This window comes from Oncorhynchus tshawytscha, linkage group LG28 (genome assembly GCF_018296145.1).
Source record: "Oncorhynchus tshawytscha isolate Ot180627B linkage group LG28, Otsh_v2.0, whole genome shotgun sequence".
NCBI lineage: Eukaryota > Metazoa > Chordata > Actinopteri > Salmoniformes > Salmonidae > Oncorhynchus > Oncorhynchus tshawytscha.
In genome coordinates, this window is record NC_056456.1 from 41,460,684 (window position 1) to 41,487,755 (window position 27,072).

The window sequence follows — 27,072 nt, forward strand, 5'->3', positions numbered from 1 at the left end:
GTGGTTAGAGCGTAGGGCGGCAGGGTAGCCTAGTGGTTAGAGCGTAGGGACGGCAGGTAGCCTAGTGGTTAGAGCGTAGGGGCGGCAGGGTAGCCTAGTGGTTAGAGCGTAGGGGCGGCAGGTAGCCTAGTGGTTTGTGCGTAGGGGTGGCAGGGTAGCCTAGTGGTTAGAGCGTAGGGGCGGCAGGTAGCCTAGTGGTTAGAGCGTAGGGGTGGCAGGGTAGCCTAGTGGTTAGAGCGTAGGGGTGGCAGGTAGCCTAGTGGTTAGAGCGTAGGGGCGGCAGGTAGCCTAGTGGTTAGAGCGTAGGGGCAGCAGGGTAGCCTAGTGGTTAGAGTGTAGGGGTGGTAGGTAGCCTAGTGGTTAGAGCGTAGGGGCGGCAGGTAGCCTAGTGGTTAGAATGTAGGGGAGGCAGGTAGCCTAGTGGTTAGAATGTAGGGGCGGCAGGGTAGCCTAGTGGTTAGAGCGTAGGGACGGCAGGTAGCCTAGTGGTTAGAGTGTAGGGGCGGCAGGTAGCCTAGTGGTTAGAGCGTAGGGACAGCAGGTAGCCTAGTGGTTAGAGTGTAGGGAGGCAGGTAGCCTAGTGGTTAGAATGTAGGGCGGCAGGTAGCCTAGTGGTTAGAGCGTAGAGGAGGCAGGTAGCCTAGTGGTTAGAGTGTAGAGGTGGCAGGGTAGCCTAGTGGTTAGAGTGTAGAGGAGGCAGGTAGTCTAGTGGTTAGAGTGTAGAGGAGGCAGGTAGTCTAGTGGTTAGAGTGTAGAGGAGGCAGGGTGGCCTAGTGGTTAGAGTGTAGAGGAGGCAGGTAGTCTAGTGGTTAGAGTGTAGAGGCGGCAGGTAGGCTAGTGGTTAGAGTGTTGGACTAGTCACCGAAAGGTTGCAAGATCGAATCCCCGAGCCGAGAAGGTAAAAATCTGTCTAAGGAGCTATGCTTATGCAGCACTTATAGCTGCACTCAATGCATTATGGTGCCATAGGCTATCCGGGGAGGACTTGGTGGCCTGTATATTCTTTTAATTAGTTATACACGTTGCAATGTTTTGAAATGCGGGCTTTTATTTTTAACATTTCCTCATTACCATACCAACCTCATTACCATACCAACCGGAATACCAACCTCATTACCATACCAACCGGAAGTCATCGTTTGTGCTGCTGGCAGAATACCGGCTCGTCATTTACGGCTTCTTCCACTTCGCAGCACATCTCCAGATAAACGCTGTAAGTTTACCGGCTATTCAATTATGAAAATTAAAAACATACCTTGTACATGTTAACATCTGTCTAGAAATATGTATAATACAACTTCAATGATAAAATAATGGTCAATACAATCCCGACACCACATTTGAGCTAGCTAATTTAGCTAGCAGATTACCTGAGGTAGCGCGCTAACGTTTGTTGGTCTGTACTTGAACGTTATTGAACAAGCTAACGCTAGTCAGCTAGTAATTCAATTACATTTTGCTCAGTGTTTGATTTCAATTTGAATGTGTAGTTTACGCTGCTGATGATTTACAGTGGTTGCCAAGGGAAAGCCATGCTTCCCCAAATAATATATATATATTTTAAACAACCATATATATATATAATAATTTCGGGAATCTCTTGTTTCATAAATGTCCAATCAATTCGCAAGAGGCTGAATGTGTCTCACCGGAGAAAGCGAACGAAACAACGCCCCTCTGTCTCAGTATGTGTAGTGTATCTATCTGATGCTGTCTGGTCAGAAAGAGTATGACATTGAAGACACCCGTAGCATTAAAATGCAAGGGAAGCCAGTGAGCATTTGGCCTCCCTTGATAAAAACATATCAAATAATAGCCAATCAGCGTTCTTTTCTCTCGTCCTGCAAGTGTATACTCATCAGACGTCATGATACGTCATTAGAAGTGTCCACTTCATTTGAGGGCTGAGGGGATAGGGTGTGTCTTATAAGTGTTTGGGCTACAGCCAGGGATTTGTACAGTTTTACTTAATTCTCTGTACTGGCCAATGATGATAATGGGGATTCAGATCCTACCATTAATTCATACATTATTATGGTCTGGGAGGATGGAAGTTCAATATGTAGCTGGAGGTAGTATGCGAGCAAGCATTTTAGACAGGTAGCTTAGGACAACAAAACTGAAAGGTTGTACTGTATGACAGAGTCATAGACCGTTTAGACAACATGAAAGATGAGGATGGCTTTGGTGTTTCTCTACAAGTAGGTTTAGTCAACGTGTATTTTTCTTCTACACAGAGATGTGCAAAAATCAGTACAATTGACAGCCACATCATATTTAGCTTACTTTGATTGGACTAAATAGTTTTTGGTATCTTTTAGTTGTCACTGTATTAGACTAAGAGGAGGTGATTAGATGCTGATATGGTGTGGGTTTGTCATGCAATAGAATCCAACTGATGCGTTCTGCCTACAACAAAATCTGTTTCATAGTTTGTTTTGGTATGTTGCATTGAAAGTAGCTAATAGGGCTTTGATTTGATCACAATTCCCACAATAGAGGGGAATGTTGATAGTTAACACTAAGGGGGAAAATGAGAAAGGTGAGAAGTTCAATCTTGTGCTTCTCTGCGTGGGCTGATGCTTCTCTGTGCAGCAGTACCAGGGAGCTGCACACTCGCCACTTAGGGGGAACATTGATCACAACACATACGTTGTAATATGGCATTATCTTCTGGATTGGCTTCCCCGGTGATTTAACCCACGCTAATGTTGATTTAACAAATGACCTAGCTAGCTAGCGAGTAGCCATAATCACAATAGACATTCATTACCTTCTCTCTCTATTGTTAATTTAGCAAATGACCTAGCGAGTAGCCATAATCCCAATAGACATTCATTACCTTCTCTCTCTACTGTTAATTTAGCAAATGACCTAGCTAGCTAGCGAGTAGCCATAATCCCAATAGACATTCATTACCTTCCCTCTCGACTGTTAATTTAGCAAATGACCTAGCTAGCTAGCGAGTAGCCATAATCACAATAAACGTCATTAACACCTCTCTCTAGTCACATCACATTTTAATTGTCACATGCTTCGTAAACAAGTGTAGACTAACATTGAAATGCTTACTTTACGGGCCTTTCAAACAACGCAGAATACAATTAAAAAATATATGCTAACACGAGGAATAAATATACAATGAGCAATGATAGCTTGGCTATATACATGGAGTACCAGTATCTGGTCAATGATAGCTTGGCTATATACATGGAGTACCAGTATCTGGTCAATGATAGCTTGGCTAGATACAGGAAGTACCAGTATCTGGTCAATGATAGCTTGGCTAGATACAGGAAGTACCAGTATCTGGTCAATGATAGCTTGGCTATATACAGGGAGTACCAGTACCTAGTCAATGATAGCTTGGCTATATACATGAAGTACCAGTACCTAGTCAATGATAGCTTGGATATATAGCTTGGCTATATATAGGAGTACCAGTACCTAGTCAATGATAGCTTGGCTAGATATACAGGGAGTACCAGTACCTGGTCAATGATAGCTTGATAGCTATATACAGGAAGTACCAGTATCTGGTCAATGATAGCTTGGCTAGATACAGGAAGTACCAGTATCTGGTCAATGATAGCTTGGCTAGATACAGGAAGTACCAGTATCTGGTCAATGATAGCTTGGCCATATACAGGGAGCACCAGTACCTAGTCAATGATAGCTTGGCTAGATATACAGGGAGTACCAGTACCTAGTCAATGATAGCTTGGCTATATACAGGGAGTACCAGTACATAGTCAATGATAGCTTGGCTATATACATGAAGTACCAGTACCTAGTCAATGATAGCTTGGCTATATACAGGGAGTACCAGTACCTAGTCAATGATAGCTTGGCTATATACATGAAGTACCAGTACCTAGTCAATGATAGCTTGGATATAGTCAGCTTGGCTATATATAGGGAGTACCAGTACCTAGTCAATGATAGCTTGGCTAGATATACAGGGAGTACCAGTACCTGGTCAATGATAGCTTGGCTATATACAGGAAGTACCAGTATCTGGTCAATGATAGCTTGGCTAGATACAGGAAGTACCAGTATCTGGTCAATGATAGCTTGGCTAGATACAGGAAGTACCAGTATCTGGTCAATGATAGCTTGGCTAGATACAGGAAGTACCAGTATCTGGTCAGTAACTGGTCAATAATAGCTTGGCTAGATAGAGGAAGTACCAGTATCTGGTCAATGATAGCTTGGCTATATACAGGGAGTACCAGTACCTGGTCAATGATAGCTTGGCTATATACAGGAAGTACCAGTATCTGGTCAATGATAGCTTGGCTAGATACAGGAAGTACCAGTAACTGGTCAATGATAGCTTGGCTAGATAGAGGAAGTACCAGTATCTGGTCAATGATAGCTTGGCTATATACAGGGAGTACCAGTACCTAGTCAATGATAGCTTGGCTATATACAGGGAGTACCAGTATCTAGTCAATGATAGCTTGGCTATATACATATACAGGAGTACCAGTACCTAGTCAATGATAGCTTGGCTATATACAGGGAGTACCAGTACCTAGTCAATGATAGCTTGGATATATACAGGGAGTACCAGTACCTAGTCAATGATAGCTTGGCTATATACATGAAGTACCAGTACCTAGTCAATGATAGCTTGGATATATAGCTTGGCTATATATAGGGAGTACCAGTACCTAGTCAATGATAGCTTGGCTAGATATACAGGAGTACCAGTACCTGGTCAATGATAGCTTGGCTATATACATGGAGTACCAGTATCTGGTCAATGATAGCTTGGCTAGATACAGGAAGTACCAGTATCTGGTCAATGATAGCTTGGCTAGATACAGGAAGTACCAGTATCTGGTCAATGATAGCTTGGCTAGATACAGGAAGTACCAGTATCTGGTCAATGATAGCTTGGCTAGATACAGGAAGTACCAGTATCTGGTCAATGATAGCTTGGCTATATACAGGGAGTACCAGTACCTAGTCAATGATAGCTTGGCTATATACAGGGAGTACCAGTATCTAGTCAATGATAGCTTGGCTATATACAGGAGTACCAGTACCTAGTCAATGATAGCTTGGCTATATACAGGGAGTACCAGTACCTAGTCAATGATAGCTTGGCTATATACAGGAGTACCAGTACCTAGTCAATGATAGCTTGGCTATATACAGGAAGTACCAGTATCTGGTCAATGATAGCTTGGCTAGATATACAGGGAGTACCAGTATCTGGTCAGTGATAGCTTGGCTATATACAGGGAGTACCAGTACCTAGTCAATGATAGCTTGGCTATATACAGGAGTACCAGTACCTAGTCAATGATAGCCTGGCTATATACAGGAGTACCAGTACCTGGTCAATGATAGCTTGGCTATATACAGGAAGTACCAGTATCTGGTCAATGATAGCTTGGCTAGATACAGGGAGTACCAGTATCTGGTCAATGATAGCTTGGCTAGATACAGGAAGTACCAGTATCTGGTCAATGATAGCTTGGCTAGATACAGGAAGTACCAGTATCTGGTCAATGATAGCTTGGCTAGATATACAGGGAGTACCAGTATCTGGTCAATGATAGCTTGGCTAGATACAGGAAGTACCAGTATCTGGTCAATGATAGGTTGGCTAGATATACAGGGAGTACCAGTACCTAGTCAATGATAGCGTGGCTAGATATACAGGCTGCACTGTATATGTAAATAATGCGCTGTGTACATGCCTATCCTTGACACATTCCCCCTCTCTTCCCACGTTGATTTAAACCCCCCTGCAAAAAAAAGTAGGTTTCATACATTGTAAAATACAGTGCATTCAGAAAGTATTCAGACCCCTTGACTTTTTTCCACATTTTGTTACGCTACAGCCTTATTCTAAAATGGATTAAAAACAAACAAATCCTCAGCAAACTACACACAATACCCCATAATGACAAAGTGAAAACAGGTTTTTAGAAATGTTTGCAAATGTATTAAAAACAAACAACAGATACCTTGTTTATGTAAGTATTCAGACCCTTTGCTATGAAACTCCTTTTTCCATTGATCATCCTTGAGATGTTTCTACAACTTAATTGGAGTCCACCTGTGGTAAATTCAATTGATTGGAGATGATTTGGAAAGGCACACACCTGTCTATATAAGGTCCCACAGTTGACAGTGCGTGTCAGAGCAAAGAGCAGAGCTCCCTTGGAGTTTGCCAAATGGCACCTAAAGACTCTCAGACCATAAGAAACAAGATTCTCTGGTCTGATGAAACCAATATTGAACTCTTTGGCCTGAATGCCAAGTGTCACGTCTGGAGGAAATCTTGCACTATCCCTATGGTGAAGCATGGTGGTGGCAGCATCATGCTGTGGGGATGTTTTTCAGCTGCAGGGACCGGGAGACTAGTCAGGATCAAGGGAAAGATGACCGGAGCAATGTACAAAGAGATCCTTGATGAAAACCTGCTCCAGAGCCTCAGGACCTCAGACTGGGGCGAAGGTTCACCATCCAACAGGACAACGACCCTAAGCACACAGCCAAGACAACGCAGGAGTGGCTTCGTGACAAGTCTCTAAATGTCATTGAGTGGCCCAGACTTGAACCCGATCGAACATCTCTGGAGAGACCTGGAAATATCTGTGCAGCGCCGCTCCCCATCCAACCTGACAGAGCTTGAGAGGATCTGCAGTGAAGAATGGGAGAAACTCCCCAAATACAGGTGTGCCAAGCTTGTAGCGTCATACCCAAGAAGAATCGAGGCTGTAATCACTGCCAAAGGTGCTTCAACAAAGTTCTGAGTAAAGGGTCTGAATACTTATATAAATGTGATAATTCTATTTTTTTTATTTTTAATAAATTTGCAAATATGTCTAAACCTGTTTTAGCTTTGTCATTATGGGATATTGTTTGTAGATTGAGGGGGAAATAACTAATCGATTTTAGAATACGGCTGAAACGTAACAAAATGAGGGAAAAATCGGAATACTTTCCGAATGCACTGTATTCAACAGTACAAATACAACATTTCACTGCATTCAACAGTACAAATACAACATTTCACTGTATTCAACAGTACAAATACAACATTTCACTGCATTCAACAGTACAAATACAACATTTCACTGTATTCAACAGTACAAATACAACATTTCACTGACTTGCCGAAAGAAAATGGCCACCCAAAAATAAAGTGACTAGGCAACAGGATGTATGATAGAAAGTGGAAGTACACTATATATACAGCAGTATGAGGACACCCCTTCATCCACTATATATACAGCAGTATGAGGATACCCCTTCATCCACTATATATACAGCAGTATGAGGACACCCCTTCATCCACTATATATACAGCAGTTTCACTGACATTCATACACTATTTCACTGCATATAACAGTACAAGTATGAGGACACCCCTTCATCCACTATATATCAGCAGTATGGACACCCCTTCATCCACTATATTCAGGACACCCCTTCATCCACTATATATACAGCAAAATAAGGACACCCCTTCATCCACTATACATGATAGCAGTATGTGGGACACCCCTTCATCCACTATATAGCAGTATGAGGACACCCCTTCATCCACTATATATACAGTAGTATGGACACCCCTTCATCCACTATATATACAGCAGTGTGTGGACACCCCTTCATCCACTATATATACAGCAGTATGAGGACACCCCTTCATCCACTATATATACAGCAGTATGAGGACACCCCTTCATCCACTATACACACAGCAGTATGAGGACACCCCTTCATCCACTATATATACAGGACACCCCTTCATCCACTATATATACAGCAGTATGAGGACACCCCTTCATCCACTATATATACAGCAGTATGAGGACACCCCTTCATCCACTATATATACAGCAGTATGAGGACACCCCTTCATCCACTATATATACAGGACACCCCTTCATCCACTATATATACAGCAGTATGAGGACACCCCTTCATCCACTATATATACAGCAGTATGAGGACACCCCTTCATCCACTATATATACAGCAGTATGAGGACACCCCTTCATCCACTATATATACAGCAGTATGAGGACACCCCTTCATCCACTATATATACAGCAGTATGAGGACACCCCTTCATCCACTATATATACAGCAGCAGCAGTATGAGGACACCCCTTCATCCACTATATATACAGCAGTATGGGACACCCCTTCATCCACTATATATACCACTTCATCCACTATATATACAGCAGTATGAGGACACCCCTTCATCCACTATATAAAGCAGTATGAGGACACCCCTTCATCCACTATATATACAGTAGTATGGACACCCCTTCATCCACTATATATACAGCAGTATGAGGACACCCCTTCATCCACTATATATACAGGACACCCCTTCATCCACTATATATACAGCAGTATGAGGACACCCCTTCATACACTATATATACAGCAGTATGAGGACACCCCTTCATCCACTATATATACAGCAGTATGAGGACACCCCTTCATCCACTATATATACAGCAGTATGAGGACACCCCTTCATCCACTATATATACAGCAGTATGAGGACACCCCTTCATCCACTATACACACAGCAGTATGAGGACACCCCTTCATCCACTATATAAACAGGACACCCCTTCATCCACTATATATACAGCAGTATGGGACACCCCTTCATCCACTATATATACAGCAGTATGAGGACACCCCTTCATCCACTATATATACAGCAGTATGAGGACACCCCTTCATCCACTATATATACAGGACAGTATCCACTATATACACAGCAGGAGGACACCCCTTCATCCACTATATATACAGCAGTATGAGGACACCCCTTCATCCACTATATATAAGCAGGAGGACACCCCTTCATCCACTATATATACAGCAGTATGAGGACACCCCTTCATCCACTATACATACAGCAGTATGAGGACACCCCTTCATCATAGTGGATGAAGGGGTGTCCTGTTTACTATAGTGGATGAAGGACACCCCTTCATACTGCACTATATGGATGAAGGGGTGTCCAGCAGTGGATGAAGGACACCCCTTCATAGTGGATATATATACAGCAGTATGAAGGGGTGTCCCCTTCATCCACTATAAGGTGTCCTCATACTGCAGTATATAGTGGATGAAGACATACTGCTTCATCCACTATACACACAGCAGTGGATGAGGACACCCCTTCATCCACTATATATACAGTATATACAGCAGTATGAGGACACCCCTTCATTCCACTATATATACAGGACACCCCTTCATCCACTATATATACAGCAGTATGAGGACACCCCTTCATCCACTATATATACAGCAGTATGAGGACACCCCTTCATCCACTATATATACAGCAGTATGAGGACACCCTTCATCCACTATATACACAGGACACCCCTTCATCCACTATATATACAGCAGCATGAGGACACCCCTTCATCCACTATATATACAGCAGTATGTGGACACCCCTTCATCCACTATATATACAGCAGTATGAGGACACCCCTTCATCCACTATATATACAGCAGTATGAGGACACCCCTTCATCCAGTATATATACAGCAGTATGAGGACACCCCTTCATACACTATATATACAGCAGTATGAGGACACCCCTTCAATACACTATATATACAGCAGTATGAGGACACCCCTTCATCCACTATATATACAGCAGTATGAGGACACCCCTTCATCCACTATATAAACAGGTATGAGGACACCCCTTCATCCACTATATATACAGTAGTATGGACACCCCTTCATCCACTATATATACAGCAGTATGGACACCCCTTCATCCACTATATATACAGCAGTATGAGGACACCCCTTCATCCACTATTTATACAGCAGTATGAGGACACCCCTTCATCCACTATTTATACAGCAGTATGAGGACACCCCTTCATCCACTATATATACAGGACACCCCTTCATCCACTATATATACAGCAGTATGGACACCCCTTCATCCACTATATATACAGCAGTATGTGGACACCCCTTCATCCACTATATATACAGGACACCCCTTCATCCACTATATATACAGGACACCCCTTCATACACTATATATACAGCAGTATGTGGACACCCCTTCATACACTATATACACAGCAGTATGAGGACACCCTTTCATCCACTATATATACAGCAGTATTTGGACACCCCTTCATCCACTATATATACAGCAGTATGAGATCACCCCTTCATCCACTATATATACAGCAGTATGAGGACACCCCTTCATCCACTATATATACAGCAGTATGAGGACACCCCTTCATCCACTATATACACAGCAGTATGCGGACACCCCTTCATACACTATATACACAGGACACCCCTTCATCCACTATATATACAGTAGTATGGACACCCCTTCATACACTATATATACAGCAGTATGGGACACCCCTTCATCCACTATATATACAGCAGTATGAGGACACCCCTTCATCCACTATATATACAGCAGTATGAGGACACCCCTTCATCCACTATATACACAGCAGTATGTGGACACCCCTTCATCCACTATATATACAGGACACCCCTTCATCCACTATATATACAGCAGTTTGGACACCCCTTCATCCACTATATATACAGCAGTATGTGGACACCCCTTCATCCACTATATATACAGGACACCCCTTCATACACTATATATACAGCAGTATGTGGACACCCCTTCATACACTATATACACAGCAGTATGAGGACACCCTTTCATCCACTATATATACAGCAGTATGAGATCACCCTTCATCCACTATATATACAGCAGTATGAGGACACCCCTTCATCCACTATATATACAGCAGTATGAGGACACCCTTCATCCACTATATATACAGCAGTATGGACACCCCTTCATCCACTATATACACAGGACACCCCTTCATCCACTATATATATAGCAGTATGTGGGCACCCCTTCATACACTATATATACAGCAGTATGAGGACACCCCTTCATCCACTATATATACAGCAGTATGAGGACACCCCTTCATCCACTATATATACAGCAGTATGAGGACACCCCTTCCTACACTATATACACAGCAGTATGCGGACACCCCTTCATACACTATATACACAGGACACCCCTTCATCCACTATATATATAGCAGTATGTGGACACCCCTTCATACACTATATATACAGCAGTATGAGGACACCCCTTCATCCACTATATATACAGCAGTATGAGGACACCCCTTCATCCACTATATATACAGCAGTATGAGGACACCCCTTCCTACACTATATACACAGCAGTATGAGGACACCCCCGCATACACTATATATACAGCAGTATGAGACCCCTTCATCCACTATATATACAGCAGTATGGACACCCCTTCATACACTATATATACAGCAGTATGAGGACACCCCTTCATCCACTATATATACAGCAGTATGAGACCCCTTTCCAACAAGTCAGTTTGTCAAATGTCTGCCCTGCTAGAGCTGCCAAGTCAGTTTGTCAAATGTCTTGGAGCAACAATGGCTCAGCCGCAAAGTGGTAGGCCACACAAGCTCACAGAACGGAACTTCTTGAGGATCTGACGGCCCATGCCAAATCTTTACAGCCTCCCGAGGCTAGCTCCTTAGACAGATTTTTACCTTGTCGGCTCGGGGATTCGATCTTGCAACCTTTCGGTGACTAGTCCAACACTCTAACCACTAGGCTACCTGCCGCCTCTACACTCTAACCACTAGGCTACCTGCCTCCTCTACACTCTAACCACTAGGCTACCCTGCCTCCTCTACACTCTAACCACTAGGCTACCTGCCTCCTCTACACTCTAACCACTAGGCTACCTGCCTCCCCATGTGGAGTATATGGAGGCTGATCAACCAGCTGGCTGCATTCAAAAAGAAATGCAGAAAAAAAAATTCTATATATATATTTATATATATATTTATATATATATTTATATATATTTATATATATATTTATATATATTTTATATTTATATATTTATATTTATATATATCTATATATTATATATATATTTATATATATATATATATATATATATTTATATATATCTATTTATATATATCTATTTATATATATCTATTTATATATATCTTTATATATCTATATTTATATATATATATTTATATATATATATATATATATTTATATATCTATATATATATCTATATCTATATATATTTATATATCTATATATATTTATATATATTTATATATATATCTATATATATTTACATATATATATATATACCAGAGGCCCTGTCTTTCCTGCCAGTGAAACCAGAGGCCCTGTCTTTCCTGCCAGTGAAACCAGAGGTCCTGTCTTTCCTGCCAGTGAAACCAGAGGCCCTGTCTTTCCTGCCAGTGAAACCAGAGGCCCTGTCTTTCCTGCCAGTGAAACCAGAGGTCCTGTCTTTCCTGCCAGTGAAACCAGAGGCCCTGTCTTTCCTGCCAGTGAAACCTGACATGTGAGATAGAGATACTTCAGAGCTGGTCTCGTGTAACACCTGTCTGTCTCTCCCCTCTCTTTCCATTTAACCATTTAAAATGGAAGATCACTAACGTTCATATTTAGTTTAGATCAACACAATGTTTAGCACATCTGGGGTTTCTGTACAATTTCCAGTGTTCTGTTTGTGACACTTAAATGGTGCTGATGGTCACTAGAATTTTATCCTTGTTTTACCCCAATGCTTACAGAACATTTGGTACTGTCTGATTAGGATATAGAGGGCCTGTCTCAAAAAAGCCAGTTAGAAACTTGTCATAAACCAGTGTTTTTTGTTGACTTTATCTGTGACTTCTCTTCTGTTCACCTGGAAGTTCAAACCCTTTGTCGCTCTCCTCGATCCCTCTCTCTCTCCTCCAGAGAGATGTTGCTGTGTGCTCTGGTGGGTCTGCTGCTGCTGTTCTCCTGTCTGGATGTGTGGTACTTCCTGCGGGGGGTGGTGGTGGTGGTGCAGGCCTGGTTCCAACCCCCGGTCTGGGATGTCCTGGCAGAGCAGAGTGTTGCTGGGAGAGTCCTACCTCATGACCTGGACTATATGGGTCACATGAATAACGCCAGATACCTCCGGGAGTGTGACTTTGCCAGGTTAGACGAACACACTCACATAGGCCTGCTACTTTACTACTTTACTTTAAAAACATATTTAAGTGTTTTGTATGTTTTATAGAGAGAGAGCGGTGAAAGGCACATTACCAGTCAAAAGTTTGGACACACCTACTCATTCAAGGGTTTTTCTATATTTTTACAATTTTCTACATTGTAGAATAATATTGAAGACATCAACACTATGAAATAACACACATGGAATCATGCAGTAACCAACAAAGTGTTAAACAAATTAAAATATGTTTTATTCTTCCAGTAGCCACCCTTTGTCTTGATGACAGCTTTGTATACTCTTAGCCTTCTCTCAACCAGCTTCATGAGGAATGCTTTTCCAACAGTCTTGAAGGAGTTCCCACATATGCTGAGCACTTGTTGGCTGCTTTTCCTTCACTCTGCGGTCCAACTCAGCCAAGTCATCTGATGCAGCCCTCCATCACTCTCCTTCTTGGTCAAATTGCCCTTAAACAGCCTGGAGTTGTGTTGGGTCATTGTCCTGTTGAAAAACAAATGATAGTCCAACTAAGCGCAATCCAGATGGATGGTGTATCGCTGCAGAATGCTGTGGTAGCCATGCTGATTAAGTGTGCCTTGAATTCCAAATAAATCACTGACCGTGTCACCAGCAAAGCACCATCACACCACCACCTCCATGTTTCATTGTGGGAACCACACATGTGGGGATCATTCGTTCAACTACTCTGCCTCTCAAAGACGCGGTGGTTGGAACCAGAAATCTCAAATTTGGACTCATCAGAAGGACAGATTTCCACCGGTCTAATGTCCTTCGCCCAAGTCTCTTCTTCGTATTGGTGTCCTTTAGTATCTGGACCCTCTCTTTCGATAATAATCCGCTGCCATTGTTGCAACCCCTACTAGTCTGTTCAACCTGTTTCGTATCGTCTAAGATTCCTAAAGATTGGAAAGCTGCCGCGTCATGGGTGCACCTCAGCTACGCTCAAGGTACTAAACAATATCATAACCGCCATCGATAAACGACAGTACTGTGCAGCCGGCTTCATTGATCTGGCCAAGGCTTTCGACTCTGTCAATCACCGCTTTCTTATCGGCAGACTCAACAGCCTTGGTTTCTCAAATGACTTCCTCGCCTGGTTCACCAACTACTTCTCAGACATAGTTCAGTGTGTCAAATCGGAGGGCCTGTTGTCCGGACCTCTGGCAGTCTCTATGGGGGTACCACAGGGTTCAATTCTCGGGCCGACTATTTTCTCTGTTTATATCGATGATGTTGCTCTTGCTGCGGGTGATTCCTTGAGCCACCTCTACGCAGACGACACCATTCTGTATACATCTGTTTTTTCTAGCATCACTATTCTGGACGGTTCTGACTTAGAATATGTGGACAACTACAAATACCTAGGTGTCTGGCTAGACTATAAATTATCCTTCCAGACTAATATTATGCATCTCCAATACAAAATTAAATCTAGAATCTGTTTCCTATTTCGCAACAAAGCATCCTTCACTCACGCCGCCAAACATACCCTCGTAAAACTGACCATCCTACCGATCCTCGACTTCGGCAATTTCATTTACAAAATAGCCTCCCAACACTCTACTCAGCAAACTGGATGTTGTCTATCACAGTGCCATCCGTCTATCACAAGCCTGCGACCTGTATGCTCTCGTCGGCTGGCCTTCGCTACATATTCATATTTCATAGTTTTGATGGCTCCACTATTATTCTACAATGTAGAAAATAGTAAAAATAAAGAAACTCTTGAATGAGTAGATGTGTCCAAACTTTTGACTGGTACTGTATATATGCAGTGCATCCAGAAAGTATGCAGACCCCTTGACCTTTTCCACATTTTGTTAACAGCCTTTTTCTATAATGGATCAAATTAATTGTTTTCCTCATCAATTTACACACAATACCCCATAATGGCAAAGCAAAAACAGGTTTTTAGACATTTTTGCAAATGTATTATAAATAAAAATCTGAAATATCACATGGACATAATTATTCAGACCCTTAACTCAGTACTTTGTTGAAACATCTTTGGCAGCGATTACAGCCTCAAGTCTTATTGGGAATGACGCTACAAGCTTGGCACACCTGTATTTGGGAAGTTTCTCCAATTCTTCTCTGCGAATCCTCTCAAGCCCTGATGTCAGGTTGGATAGGGAGCGTCGGAGCACAGATATTTTCAGGTATCTCCAGAGATGTTCGATCGGGTTCAAGTCCGATCTCTGGCTGCGACACTGAAGGACATTCAGAGACTTGTCCCGAAGCCACTCCTGCATTGTCTTGGCTGTGTGCTTACGGTCATTGTCCTGTTGGAAGGTGAACCTTCGCCCCAGTCTGAGGTCCTGAGAGCTCTGGAGCAGGTTTTCATCAAGGAGATATCTGTACTTTGCTCCGTTCATCTTTCCCTCGATCCTGACTAGTCTCCCAGTCCCTGCCGCTGAAAAACATCCCAATAACATGATGCTGCCACCACCATGCTTCACTGTAGGGATGGTGCCAGGTTTCCTCCAGATGTGACGCTTGGGATTCAGGCCAAAGAGTTCAAACTTGGTTTCATCAGTCCATAGAATCTTGTTTCTCATGGTCTGAGAGTCCTTTAGGTGACTCTTGGTAAACTCCAAGCGGCCTGTCATGTGCCTTTTACTGAGGAGTGACTTCCGTCTGGCCACTCTACCATAAAGGCCTGATTGGTGGAGTGCTGCAGAGATGGTTGTCCTTCTGGGAGGTTCTCCCATCTCCACAGGGGATCTCTGGAGCTCAGTTTGGCTGGGCGGCCAGCTCTAGAAAGTCTTGGTGGTTCCAAACTTCCATTTAAAAATTATGGAGGCCACTGTGTTCTTGGGGACCTTCAATGCTTCTGAATTGTTTTGGTACCCTTCCCCAGATCTGTGCCTTGACTCAATCCTGTCTCGGAGCGCTATGGACAATTCCTTCGACCTCATGGCTTGGTTTTTGCTCTGACATGCACTGCCAACTGTGGGACCTTATATAGACAGGTGTGTGCCTTTCCAAATCATCTCCAATCAATTGAATTTACCACAGGTGGACTCCAATCAAGATGTCGAAACATCTCAAGGATGATCAATGGAAACAGGATGCACCTGAGCTCAATTTCGAGTCTCATAGCAAAGGGTCTGAATACTTATGTAACTAAGGTATTTTTGTTTTATTTTTAATAATATCTATCCATTACAGTTAATATTGGTGAGGTAGGACACGGATATTTTGGAGTTTCAAGGTATTTTAGATATTTTTGGATTGAATGGGATCCTATGGGCCAATGTCATGACACATATCTATACGTTTCATATAAATACGGACCAAAAACAACCGTAGGACAATATTATAAACAACAGTATCGTTTGAAATCTGGTACACTTGAAAATGAGGGATATTTTTTATCTTTTAAGTAGTAACACTGCTCTTTGCTGAAACACACTGACAGTTGTGACTTAAAGTAAAATAACTGTTTACACATGTCATATTTGTTGACAAACTTAATTAAAATAACTGTTGTTTTACAACAACAGAATCTATCCATGAATGTTTAAGACGTGGTCTTAGTAAATACATAACGTTACCGATTGACTATATATTACAATTAGCGTATTATCATTACCGAAAACAATGTTCTCATTACCGAAACGGACCTAAAAAGGACGTGGTAATGCGAAATGTGTGTTTCTTTAATGAGGCTCAATCAATCAAATACACTGCTCAAAAAAATAAAGGGAACACTAAAATAACACATCCTAGATCTGAATGAATGAAATATTCTTATTAAATACTCTTTTCTTTACATAGGTGAATGTGCTGACAACAAAATCACACAAATGATCAATTGAAATCAAATTTATCAACCCATGAGGGTCTGGATTTGGAGTCACACTCAAAATTAAAGTGGAAAACCACACTACAGGCTGATCCAACTTTGATGTAATGTCCTTAAAACAAGTCAAAATGAGGCTCAGTAGTGTGTGGCCTCCACGTGGCCTGTATGACCTCCCTACAACGCCTGGGCATGCTCCTAATGAGGTGGTGGATGGTCTCCTGAGGATCTCCTCCCAGACCTGGACTAAAGCATCCGCCAACTCCTGGACAGTCTGTGGTGCAACGTGGTGTTGGTGGATGGAGCGAGACATGATGTCCCAGATGTGCTCAATTGGATTCAGGTCTGGGGAACGGGCGGGCCAGTCCATAGCATCAATGCCTTCCTCTTGCAGGAACTGCTGACACACTCCAGCCACATGAGGTCTAGCATTGTCTTGCATTAGGAGGAACCCAGGGCCAACCGCACCAGCATATGGTCTCACAAGGGGTCTGAGGATCTCATCTCGGTACCTAATGGCAGTAAGGCTACCTCTGGCGAGCACATGGAGGGCTGTGCGGCCCCCCAAAGAAATGCCACCCCACACCATGACTGACCCACCGCCAAACCGGTCATGCTGGAGGATGTTGCAGGCAGCAGAACGTTCTCCACGGCGTCTCCAGACTCTGTCACGTCTGTCACATGTGCTCAGTGTCAACCTGCTTTCATCTGTGAAGAGCACAGGGCGCCAGTGGCGAATTTGCCAATCTTGGTGTTCTCTGGCAAATGCAAAACGTCCTGCACGGTGTTGGGCTGTAAGCACAACCCACACCTGTGGACATCGGCCCTCATACCACCCTCATGGAGTCTGTTTCTGACCGTTTGAGCAGACACATGCACATTTGTGGCCTGCTGGAGGTCATTTTGCAGGGCTCTGGCAGTGCTCCTCCTGCTCCTCCTTGCACAAAGGCGGAGGTAGCGGTCCTGCTGCTGGGTTGTTGCCCTCCTACGGCCTCCTCCACGTCTCCTGATGTACTGGCCTGTCTCCTGGTAGCGCCTCCATGCTCTGGACACTACGCTGACAGACACAGCAAACCTTCTTGCCACAGCTCGCATTGATGTTCCATCCTGGATGAGCTGCACTACCTGAGCCACTTGTGTGGGTTGTAGACTCCGTCTCATGCTACCACTAGAGTGAAAGCACCGCCAGCATTCAAAAGTGACCAAAACATCAGCCAGGAAGCATAGGAACTGAGAAGTGGTCTGTGGTCACCACCTGCAGAACCACTCCTTTATTGGGGGTGTCTTGCTAATTGCCTATAATTTCCACCTGTTGTCTATTCCATTTGCACAACATCATGTGAAATTTATTGTCAATCAGTGTTGCTTCCTAAGTGGACAGTTTGATTTCACAGAAGTGTGATTGACTTGGAGTTATATTGTGTTGTTTAAGTGTTCCCTTTATTTTTATAAGCAGTGTAAAAGGAGACAGCCAATTTGAATCAGCAAACAATTGACCACATCACTGAAACCCATTCATGCCTCCATGTTGGTAAGGTAATGGCTCTCTGACTTTTTCCCAATTTAGCTTTTTAGCCGTTTCGGTAATGAGAAGGCCAAGTGAGTTAAAGGGGGTGTTTAGAGAATGAGCTCCTCATTCGGGAAGGTTAACTTGACCTGAGGACTACTCTAGACCAGGTTTCCCAGAGTGACCCTGGGCAGGTGAGTCCTGAGAATACATCTATATTCACACACTTTCTTCTTTGGGTTAATGGAGGACGATTTGGGTCACGGGAGGGCGGTCAATGTCTCATTTGGGTCACGGGAGGGCGGTCAATGTCTCATTTGGGTCACGGGAGGGCGGTCAATGTCTCATTTGGGTCACGGGAGGGCGGTCAATGTCTCATTTGGGTCACGGGAGGGCGGTCAATGTCTCATTTGGGTCACGGGAGGGCGGTCAATGTCTCATTTGGGTCACGGGAGGGCGGTCAATGTCTCATTTGGGTCACGGGAGGGCGGTCAATGTCTCATTTGGGTCACGGGAGGACGGTCAATGTCTCATTTGGGTCACGGGAGGACGGTCAATGTCTCATTTGGGTCACGGGAGGACGGTCAATGTCTCATTTGGGTCACGGGAGGACGGTCAATGTCTCATTTGGGTCACGGGAGGACGGTCAATGTCTCATTTGGGTCACGGGAGGACGGTCAATGTCTCATTTGGGTCACGGGAGGACGGTCAATGTCTCATTTGGGTCACGGGAGGACGGTCAATGTCTCATTTGGGTCACGGGAGGACGGTCAATGTCTCATTTGGGTCACGGGAGGACGGTCAATGTCTCATTTGGGTCACGGGAGGACGGTCAATGTCTCATTTGGGTCACGGGAGGACGGTCAATGTCTCATTTGGGTCACGGGAGGACGGTCAATGTCTCATTTGGGTCACGGGAGGACGGTCAATGTCTCATTTGGGTCACGGGAGGGCGGTCAATGTCTCATTTGGGTCACGGGAGGGCGGTCAATGTCTCATTTGGGTCACGGGAGGGCGGTCAATGTCTCATTTGGGTCACGGGAGGGCGGTCAATGTCTCATTTGGGTCACGGGAGGACGGTCAATGTCTCATTTGGGTCACGGGAGGACGGTCAATGTCTCATTTGGGTCACGGGAGGACGGTCAATGTCTCATTTGGGTCACGGGAGGACGGTCAATGTCTCATTTGGGTCACGGGAGGACGGTCAATGTCTCATTTGGGTCACGGGAGGACGGTCAATGTCTCATTTGGGTCACGGGAGGACGGTCAATGTCTCATTTGGGTCACGGGAGGACGGTCAATGTCTCATTTGGGTCACGGGAGGACGGTCAATGTCTCATTTGGGTCACGGGAGGGCGGTCAATGTCTCATTTGGGTCACGGGAGGACGGTCAATGTCTCATTTGGGTCACGGGAGGACGGTCAATGTCTCATTTGGGTCACGGGAGGGCGGTCAATGTCTCATTTGGGTCACGGGATTGGCGGTCAATGTCTCATTTGGGTCACGGGATTGGCGGTCAATGTCTCATTTGGGTCACGGGATTGGCGGTCAATGTCTCATTTGGGTCACGGGATTGACGGTCAATGTCTCATTTGGGTCACGGGATTGACGGTCAATGTCTCATTTGGGTCACGGGATTGACGGTCAATGTCTCATTTGGGTCACGGGATTGACGGTCAATGTCTCATTTGGGTCACGGGATTGACGGTCAATGTCTCATTTGGGTCACGGGATTGACGGTCAATGTCTCATTTGGGTCACGGGATTGACGGTCAATGTCTCATTTGGGTCACGGGATTGACGGTCAATGTCTCATTTGGGTCACGGGAATGAGGTCAATGTCTCATTTGGGTCACGGGAACGGTCAATGTCTCATTTGGGTCACGGGATTGACGGTCAATGTCTCATTTGGGTCACGGGATTGACGGTCAATGTCTCATCATTACGGAAATGAGAATTTGTGGTGAAAATTGTCAAAAAACAAAAACATGATCCGGCAAATTATTTAAATGAAGACACTTCCCCTACACCTAAGACATCCTAGTTCTCAGAATGACAACTAAGACATCCTAGTTCTCTGAATGACACCTAAGACATCCTAGTTCTCAGAATGACACCTAAGACATCCTAGTTCTCTGAATGACACCTAAGACATCCTAGTTCTCAGAATGACACCTAAGACATCCTAGTTCTCAGAATAACACCTAAGACATCCTAGTTCTCTGAATGACACCTAAGACATCCTAGTTCTCTGAATGACACCTAAGACATCCTAGTTCTCTGAATGACACCTAAGACATCCTAGTTCTCTGCATGACACCTAAGACATCCTAGTTCTCTGCATGACACCTAACACCTCTTAGTTCTCAGAATGACACCTAAGACATCCTAGTTCTCTGAATGACACCTAAGACATCCTAGTTCTCTGAATGACACCCAAGACATCCTAGTTCTCTGAATGACACCCAAGACATCCTAGTTCTCTGAATGACACCCAAGACATCCTAGTTCTCTGAATGACACCTAAGACATCCTAGTTCTCTGAATGACACCTAAGACATCCTAGTTCTCTGAATGACACCTAAGACATCCTAGTTCTCTGAATGACACCTAAGACATCCTAGTTCTCTGCATGACACCTAAGACATCCTAGTTCTCTGCATGACACCTAACACCTCTTAGTTCTCTGAATGACACCTAACACCTCTTAGTTCTCTGAATGACACCTAACACCTCTTAGTTCTCTGAATGACACCTAAGACATGTTAGTTCTCTGAATGACACCTAAGACATGTTAGTTCTCTGAATGACACCTAACACCTCTTAGTTCTCTGAATGACACCTAACACCTTTTAGTTCTCTGAATGACACCTAACACCTCTTAGTTCTCTGAATGACACCTAACACCTCTTAGTTCTCTGAATGACACCTAAGACATGTTAGTTCTCTGCATGACACCTAACACCTCTTAGTTCTCTGAATGACACCTAACACCTCTTAGTTCTCTGAATGACACCTAACACCTTTTAGTTCTCTGAATGACACCTAAGACATGTTAGTTCTCTGAATGACATCTAAGACATCCTAGTTCTCTGAATGACAGTTGATTTTTTGCAGATGCATCATGGTTCTGTAACTCAAATTTGCTACAGACATTTTGAAACTGGTTTTGTGAGAATCACTCAGACGGACGTAAGGCATTAGGTAATGTCTGTACTGGTTCCTTATCCTCCTCCAGGTTCCATTATTACATGCGGAACGGGATCTTTAAGGCCCTACGGACCCTGAAGGCCACCATGGTAGTGGGGGCCTCCACTATTCGCTACCGACGCTCACTGGCCTTCGGGGAAGCATTTGACTTGCGCACTCGCATCGTGGCATGGGACGACAAGTCATTCTTCGTGGAGCAGCGGTTTGTCTCCCAGGGCGACGGGTTCATCTCCGCGGTGATGCTATGCAGACAGAATGTTCTCCGTAGCAACCCTGAGAGCATCCTACAGCTGCTCTGCAAGAGGAAGGTAGGAGAGGAATGAAGGAGAGGAAGGGATGAGAGGGTGTGGAGGGGAGGGATGAGAGGAAGGGATGGGATGAGAGGGAGGAGAGGGGGCCTTTGATGCATGGGATATCACTCGGTCCTCTTCTCTGTGTGTTCAGGTGGAGTGTCCCGACTACCCTGAGGATCTGCAGCACTGGATCAGCTTCATCTCAGCCAGCAGCCAGGCCCTGAGAGCCCAGAGTGGTCTAGAGGACAAGACTGGAGCGCAGGAAGACAAAGACAAGTGATACACACATTCCTTGAGTAGCCCTAACATTACACATTGTTGTAGCCCGGCCCCAAGCACACCTGATTCAACGAATCTGCTTATCATTCAGCTGTTGATTAGTTGAATCAGGTGAGGGCCTAGAACTGACTGACAGCTCCCTCAGAATACAGGAACTAAACTGACATGACTGACAGCTCCCTCAGAATACATGAACTAAACAGACATGACTGACAGCTCCCACAGAATACAGGAACTAAACTGACATGACTGACAGCTCCCACAGAATACAGGAACTAAACTGACATGACTGACAGCTCCCTCAGAATACATGAACTAAACAGACATGACTGACAGCTCCCACAGAATACAGGAACTAAACTGACATGACTGACAGCTCCCACAGAATACAGGAACTAAACTGACATGATTGACAGCTCCCTCCAGAATACAGGAACTTATTCATTATGATTTTAAAATAAAAAACTGATCCTAGATCAGTACAACTACTACAGGCCAAGTGGCTTTAACCTTTTACTGCAGTGGGCTAAATCAGGGTCACACAGAGTGATTCTGGGTAGTCTTAAACAGATCTACATTGAAACAAAATAATACATCTCACACACATGGTTATGGGCTTAAACAAAGACACCTGTACCATGTCAGATATGGAGTTGAAATGTATAACATGTTGAGTTTGCATCCCAATATTACACTTTATATACGTCACAGAAGACTGAAATATAACTAAACTGCTTGACATAGAAACACCGGATTTCTACATTTAAAAAAAAAAACAAATGTTTCTTAATTATGAAAAATATGAGTCACATTTCACCCATGAGGCCACTAGAGAGCACTTTGGTCATTGGCCTGCAGGATAGAGGACCATCGTGTTGTTAAGGGATTCATCCTAACCTGAGATGCAAAACCTTTTCCCATTGACATGAAACTCTTACCATAATAGTTTTAGTTACGTGTGCATGTATCTCCAGATAGTCTCTTTCAATTATTCATTTCGACATCTGTGGGATTCACCAGAATTTCCTAAGTAGCTCGAAGGACCAATCATAAATGTCTGTCGGAGACTGACGGGTCGAGTGGCGAATGACGGAGTCCCTCCACATCATACTAAAGAGCCAGTCACCTGCCCTCTGATCATTCTCACCTGTCTTCCACACAGAGGAGTTCTACTCAGCTCTCCTCAGCACCACTAGATCTGTTTTCCTGTTCACAGGCTTAACGGTTACACAGCCGAGCGATGGGTTATTCGTCTTTTGTGTTGGGTGACCTTGAGCAAGGCACTTAACCCTAATTGCTCCCTGTAAGTCGCTCTGGATAAGAGTTTTTGCTAAATTACTCAAATGCAGAATGAACGTTTTCACTCCACTGCTTTTTCTTCATTCGTCTCCTGTTGTAGCTAGCGTGAAACAGCTAGCGTGAAACAGCTAGCGTGAAACAGCTAGCGTGAAACAGCTAGCGTGAAACAGCTAGCGTGAAACAGCTAGCGTGAAACAGCTAGCGTGAAACAGCTAGCGTGAAACAGCTAGCGTGAAACAGCTAGCGTGAAACAGCTAGCGTGAAACAGCTAGCGTGAAACAGCTAGCGTGAAACAGCTAGCGTGAAACAGCTAGCGTGAAACAGCTAGCGTGAAACAGCTAGCGTGAAACAGCTAGCGTGAAACAGCTAGCGTGAAACAGCTAGCGTGAAACAGCTAGCGTGAAACAGCTAGCGTGAAACAGCTAGCGTGAAACAGCTAGCGTGTAGCGTGAAACAGCTAGCGTGAAACAGCTAGCGTGTAGCGTGAAACAGCTAGCGTGAAACAGCTAGCGTGTAGCGTGAAACAGCTAGCGTGAAACAGCTAGCGTGTAGCGTGAAACAGCTAGCGTGAAACAGCTAGCGTGTAGCGTGAAACAGCTAGCGTGAAACAGCTATCTAAGGAGACTTGGCTAGCTTAGCTGCAAGGCCAGCTCCCCTACCTGGAAGGGTAGAATTACTAGTTTGCTCTCTCGTTTAGTGTTCAACCCACTACCGATGTTGACCAGACCAACCATCCTAGCGTCACTGCTTATCGATCGAGAAGCACACTTTGGTCACAAGACCAACATAGCGCCATCTTCCTTTGGCTAGCCATGCTACTAGCCCTTGTGACGAACGCAAGCTGCGCTCACATTGTTAAAGGGATTGGCTTCTCCGGCCAGCACTGTGCTAACTCGCTAGCCTACCACACTCACTAGCCTACCACGCTCGCTAGCCTACCACGCTCGCTAGCCTACCATCATTTCACTTTGTTCTCGAATTAGCCTTTTTTTGGAGCCATGGAACATGCTAACTCGGCCCAAGATTTACCGAACAAGGCCTCTACCGGCACACCTGTGCCCATGCTGGGCTACCATATATTTTATACGGGATGACTTTACTCCACATAAAAGTAACGTTGTAGCCCCTTGGTGGCAAGGCAAGCTGTGGATAGCGGAGATCATTCACCCGCTGTACAACAAGCCTGGGTAACTCCTGTTACGCAGACATCAGCTGACCAAAGCGAACTGAGAGACTGTCCCTCACCCGGAAGCCATGGCCCTCTGGCCCTTGAGAGGTTAAATGTGGACTATTGAGTCTATCCAGAGTGCTAGGGCTCATTCTACATGCTCACTGTATGGAAACAAGTGGTGTTTTTTTTTTTTAAGCTACATCAACCACACTGACATGTTACCATTGTAACCCCATTACCACCAGACAGGAAGGTATTTATTTACAAGCCTTGGCAGTTCTCCATTCCTGTCTGCAGAGCCAGTGAGCTACATCCCCTGTCAGTTCTCCATTCCTGTCTGTAGAGCCAGTGAGCTACATCCCCTGTCAGTTCTCCATTCCTGTCTGTAGAGCCAGTGAGCTACATCCCCTGTCAGTTCTCCATTCCTGTCTGTAGAGCCAGTGAGCTACATCCCCTGTCAGTTCTCCATTCCTGTCTACAGAGCCAGTGAGCTACATCCCCTGTCAGTTCTCCATTCCTGTCTGTAGAGCCAGTGAGCTACATCCCCTGTCAGTTCTCCATTCCTGTCTACAGAGCCAGTGAGCTACATCCCCTGTCAGTTCTCCATTCCTGTCTACAGAGCCAGTGAGCTACATCCCCTGTCAGTTCTCCATTCCTGTCTGCAGTTTGCCTTGGGCTTTTCCAAGGTCACCTTGTTGCTCAACCCCACCTTTATACTCAAGGTTGGCTGCAATTACAAATGTCTGGCCTTGGAGCTTGTGGTTTTCCACATCCTGACTGGCCTTGGAGCTTGTGGTTTTCCACATGCTGACTGTCCTTGGAGCTTGTGGTTTTCCACATGCTGACTGTCCATGGAGCTTGTGGTTTTCCACATGCTGACTGTCCCTTCTATGGAAGAGGATAGGCTACCCCATTTCTGTCCAGTACTTGCATTGTGCGTATAATTGGATTGGACGACAGCTTTGCGCAAGCGCAACCAACTCTTTGTCCAGGGTGCCCCCCTGCAAGGGCTCAACGGTTGTCTCATTGGATTTGGAAGCTTTTATATTGGCCTTCAATAGCAAGGAGTTACAGCCTCCGGAGGGCCAGAGGGCTCACTACCTCTTGGACACTGTTGAAGGGCATCTCCTAACAGGAGATCTGCCATGTGGCTTGTTGGGCATCCCCTCATATATTTATGAGGTTCTACCAATCAGACGTCACTCCGCTTTCATTGGCACATACTGTCCTCGGTGGTGGGGCGTCTGAGGGATGGTATTGAAGACTGCCTAGCTTCAGAGAGCATCTGAGGGTTGGTATTGAAGACTGCCTAGCTTCAGAGAGCATCTGAGGGATGGTATTGAGACTGTCCCTGACAGATGTGTATGATTGGTTCCCCCGTGCTATTTAGGAGATTCTGGTGAATTCCACGGTGAGACGTCTCACTCGTAATATCAGAGAACCGTGGTTACGCAGGTAACCTTACGTTAGGGAACTCTATCTTGTGTGTACTGCGTATAAATTATGCACCAAAGCTTCTCCATTCTGTGTTTTTATTACAATTAGTGTTTCTATAATTTATTGATGATGATGTTCATTGTCTATTTATTTTTTACATTATTTATGTTGCTGTCTGTAGATTTTAAATATTGAATTGGATGCAGAGTATATCATGATTGGAATTGAATGTCAATTATTTTGAATGCAATTTTGAATAAAACATATATGTAACCTCCTGGTTACTTTTAGTCTTGACTGCTTTGATTTACTGTGTTCAACACTAGACGACAGTCCGACGCAAAAGGGAGACTCGAAAACCCGCGCACTCCGAGCTAGCAATGCTGCTAATTTGTTGTTTTGAGTATTTAAGTTGATAACTCACTGTTCATTAACTAAATAGCTATACAAAAATAGTTAATACAACGATAGCCGCGAGGACAATGGGAGATTTTTAGTCTCCCACCCTCCTCATCTGTCATCGAAAGACCAGGCGCATCTCTCTGCCACTGTCTATTCCCACCCAGAGATTTAACTGTTGGGGTGCTGCTAGAGAGACTGCTAGAGAGTTGGGATGATACTGCTCGTGAGTAACCACTCATTGTAAAAGTGACCTGTTTTCAGATTTATTTTCAGACAATTGAGACGTAGATTGTGTATGTGTGCCATTCAGAGGGTGAATGGGCAAGGCAAAATATTTAGGTGCCTTTGAACGGGGTATGGTGATAAGTGCCAGGTGCACTGATTTGTGTCAACAACTGCAACGCTGCTGGGTTTTTCACGCTCAACAGTTTCTTGCGTGTATCAAGAATGGTCCACCACCCGAAGGACATCCAGCCATCTTGACACAACTGTGGGAAGCATTGGAGTGAACATGGGCCAGCA

General features: G+C 44.4%; 1 protein-coding gene across 1 annotated transcript; it reads left to right on the plus strand.

Moving 5' to 3' along the window:
- The first annotated feature begins 1,129 nt into the window (after positions 1-1,129).
- LOC112227297 (protein THEM6) lies at positions 1,130-26,445 on the plus strand. The gene is made up of 4 exons (XM_024392199.2): positions 1,130-1,213; positions 12,889-13,113; positions 21,698-21,977; positions 22,114-26,445. Exons 2-4 carry the CDS (start codon positions 12,893-12,895, stop codon positions 22,240-22,242), a joined length of 630 nt encoding a protein of 209 aa, XP_024247967.1. The 5' UTR covers positions 1,130-1,213; positions 12,889-12,892; the 3' UTR covers positions 22,243-26,445.
- The last annotated feature ends 627 nt before the right edge of the window (positions 26,446-27,072 follow it).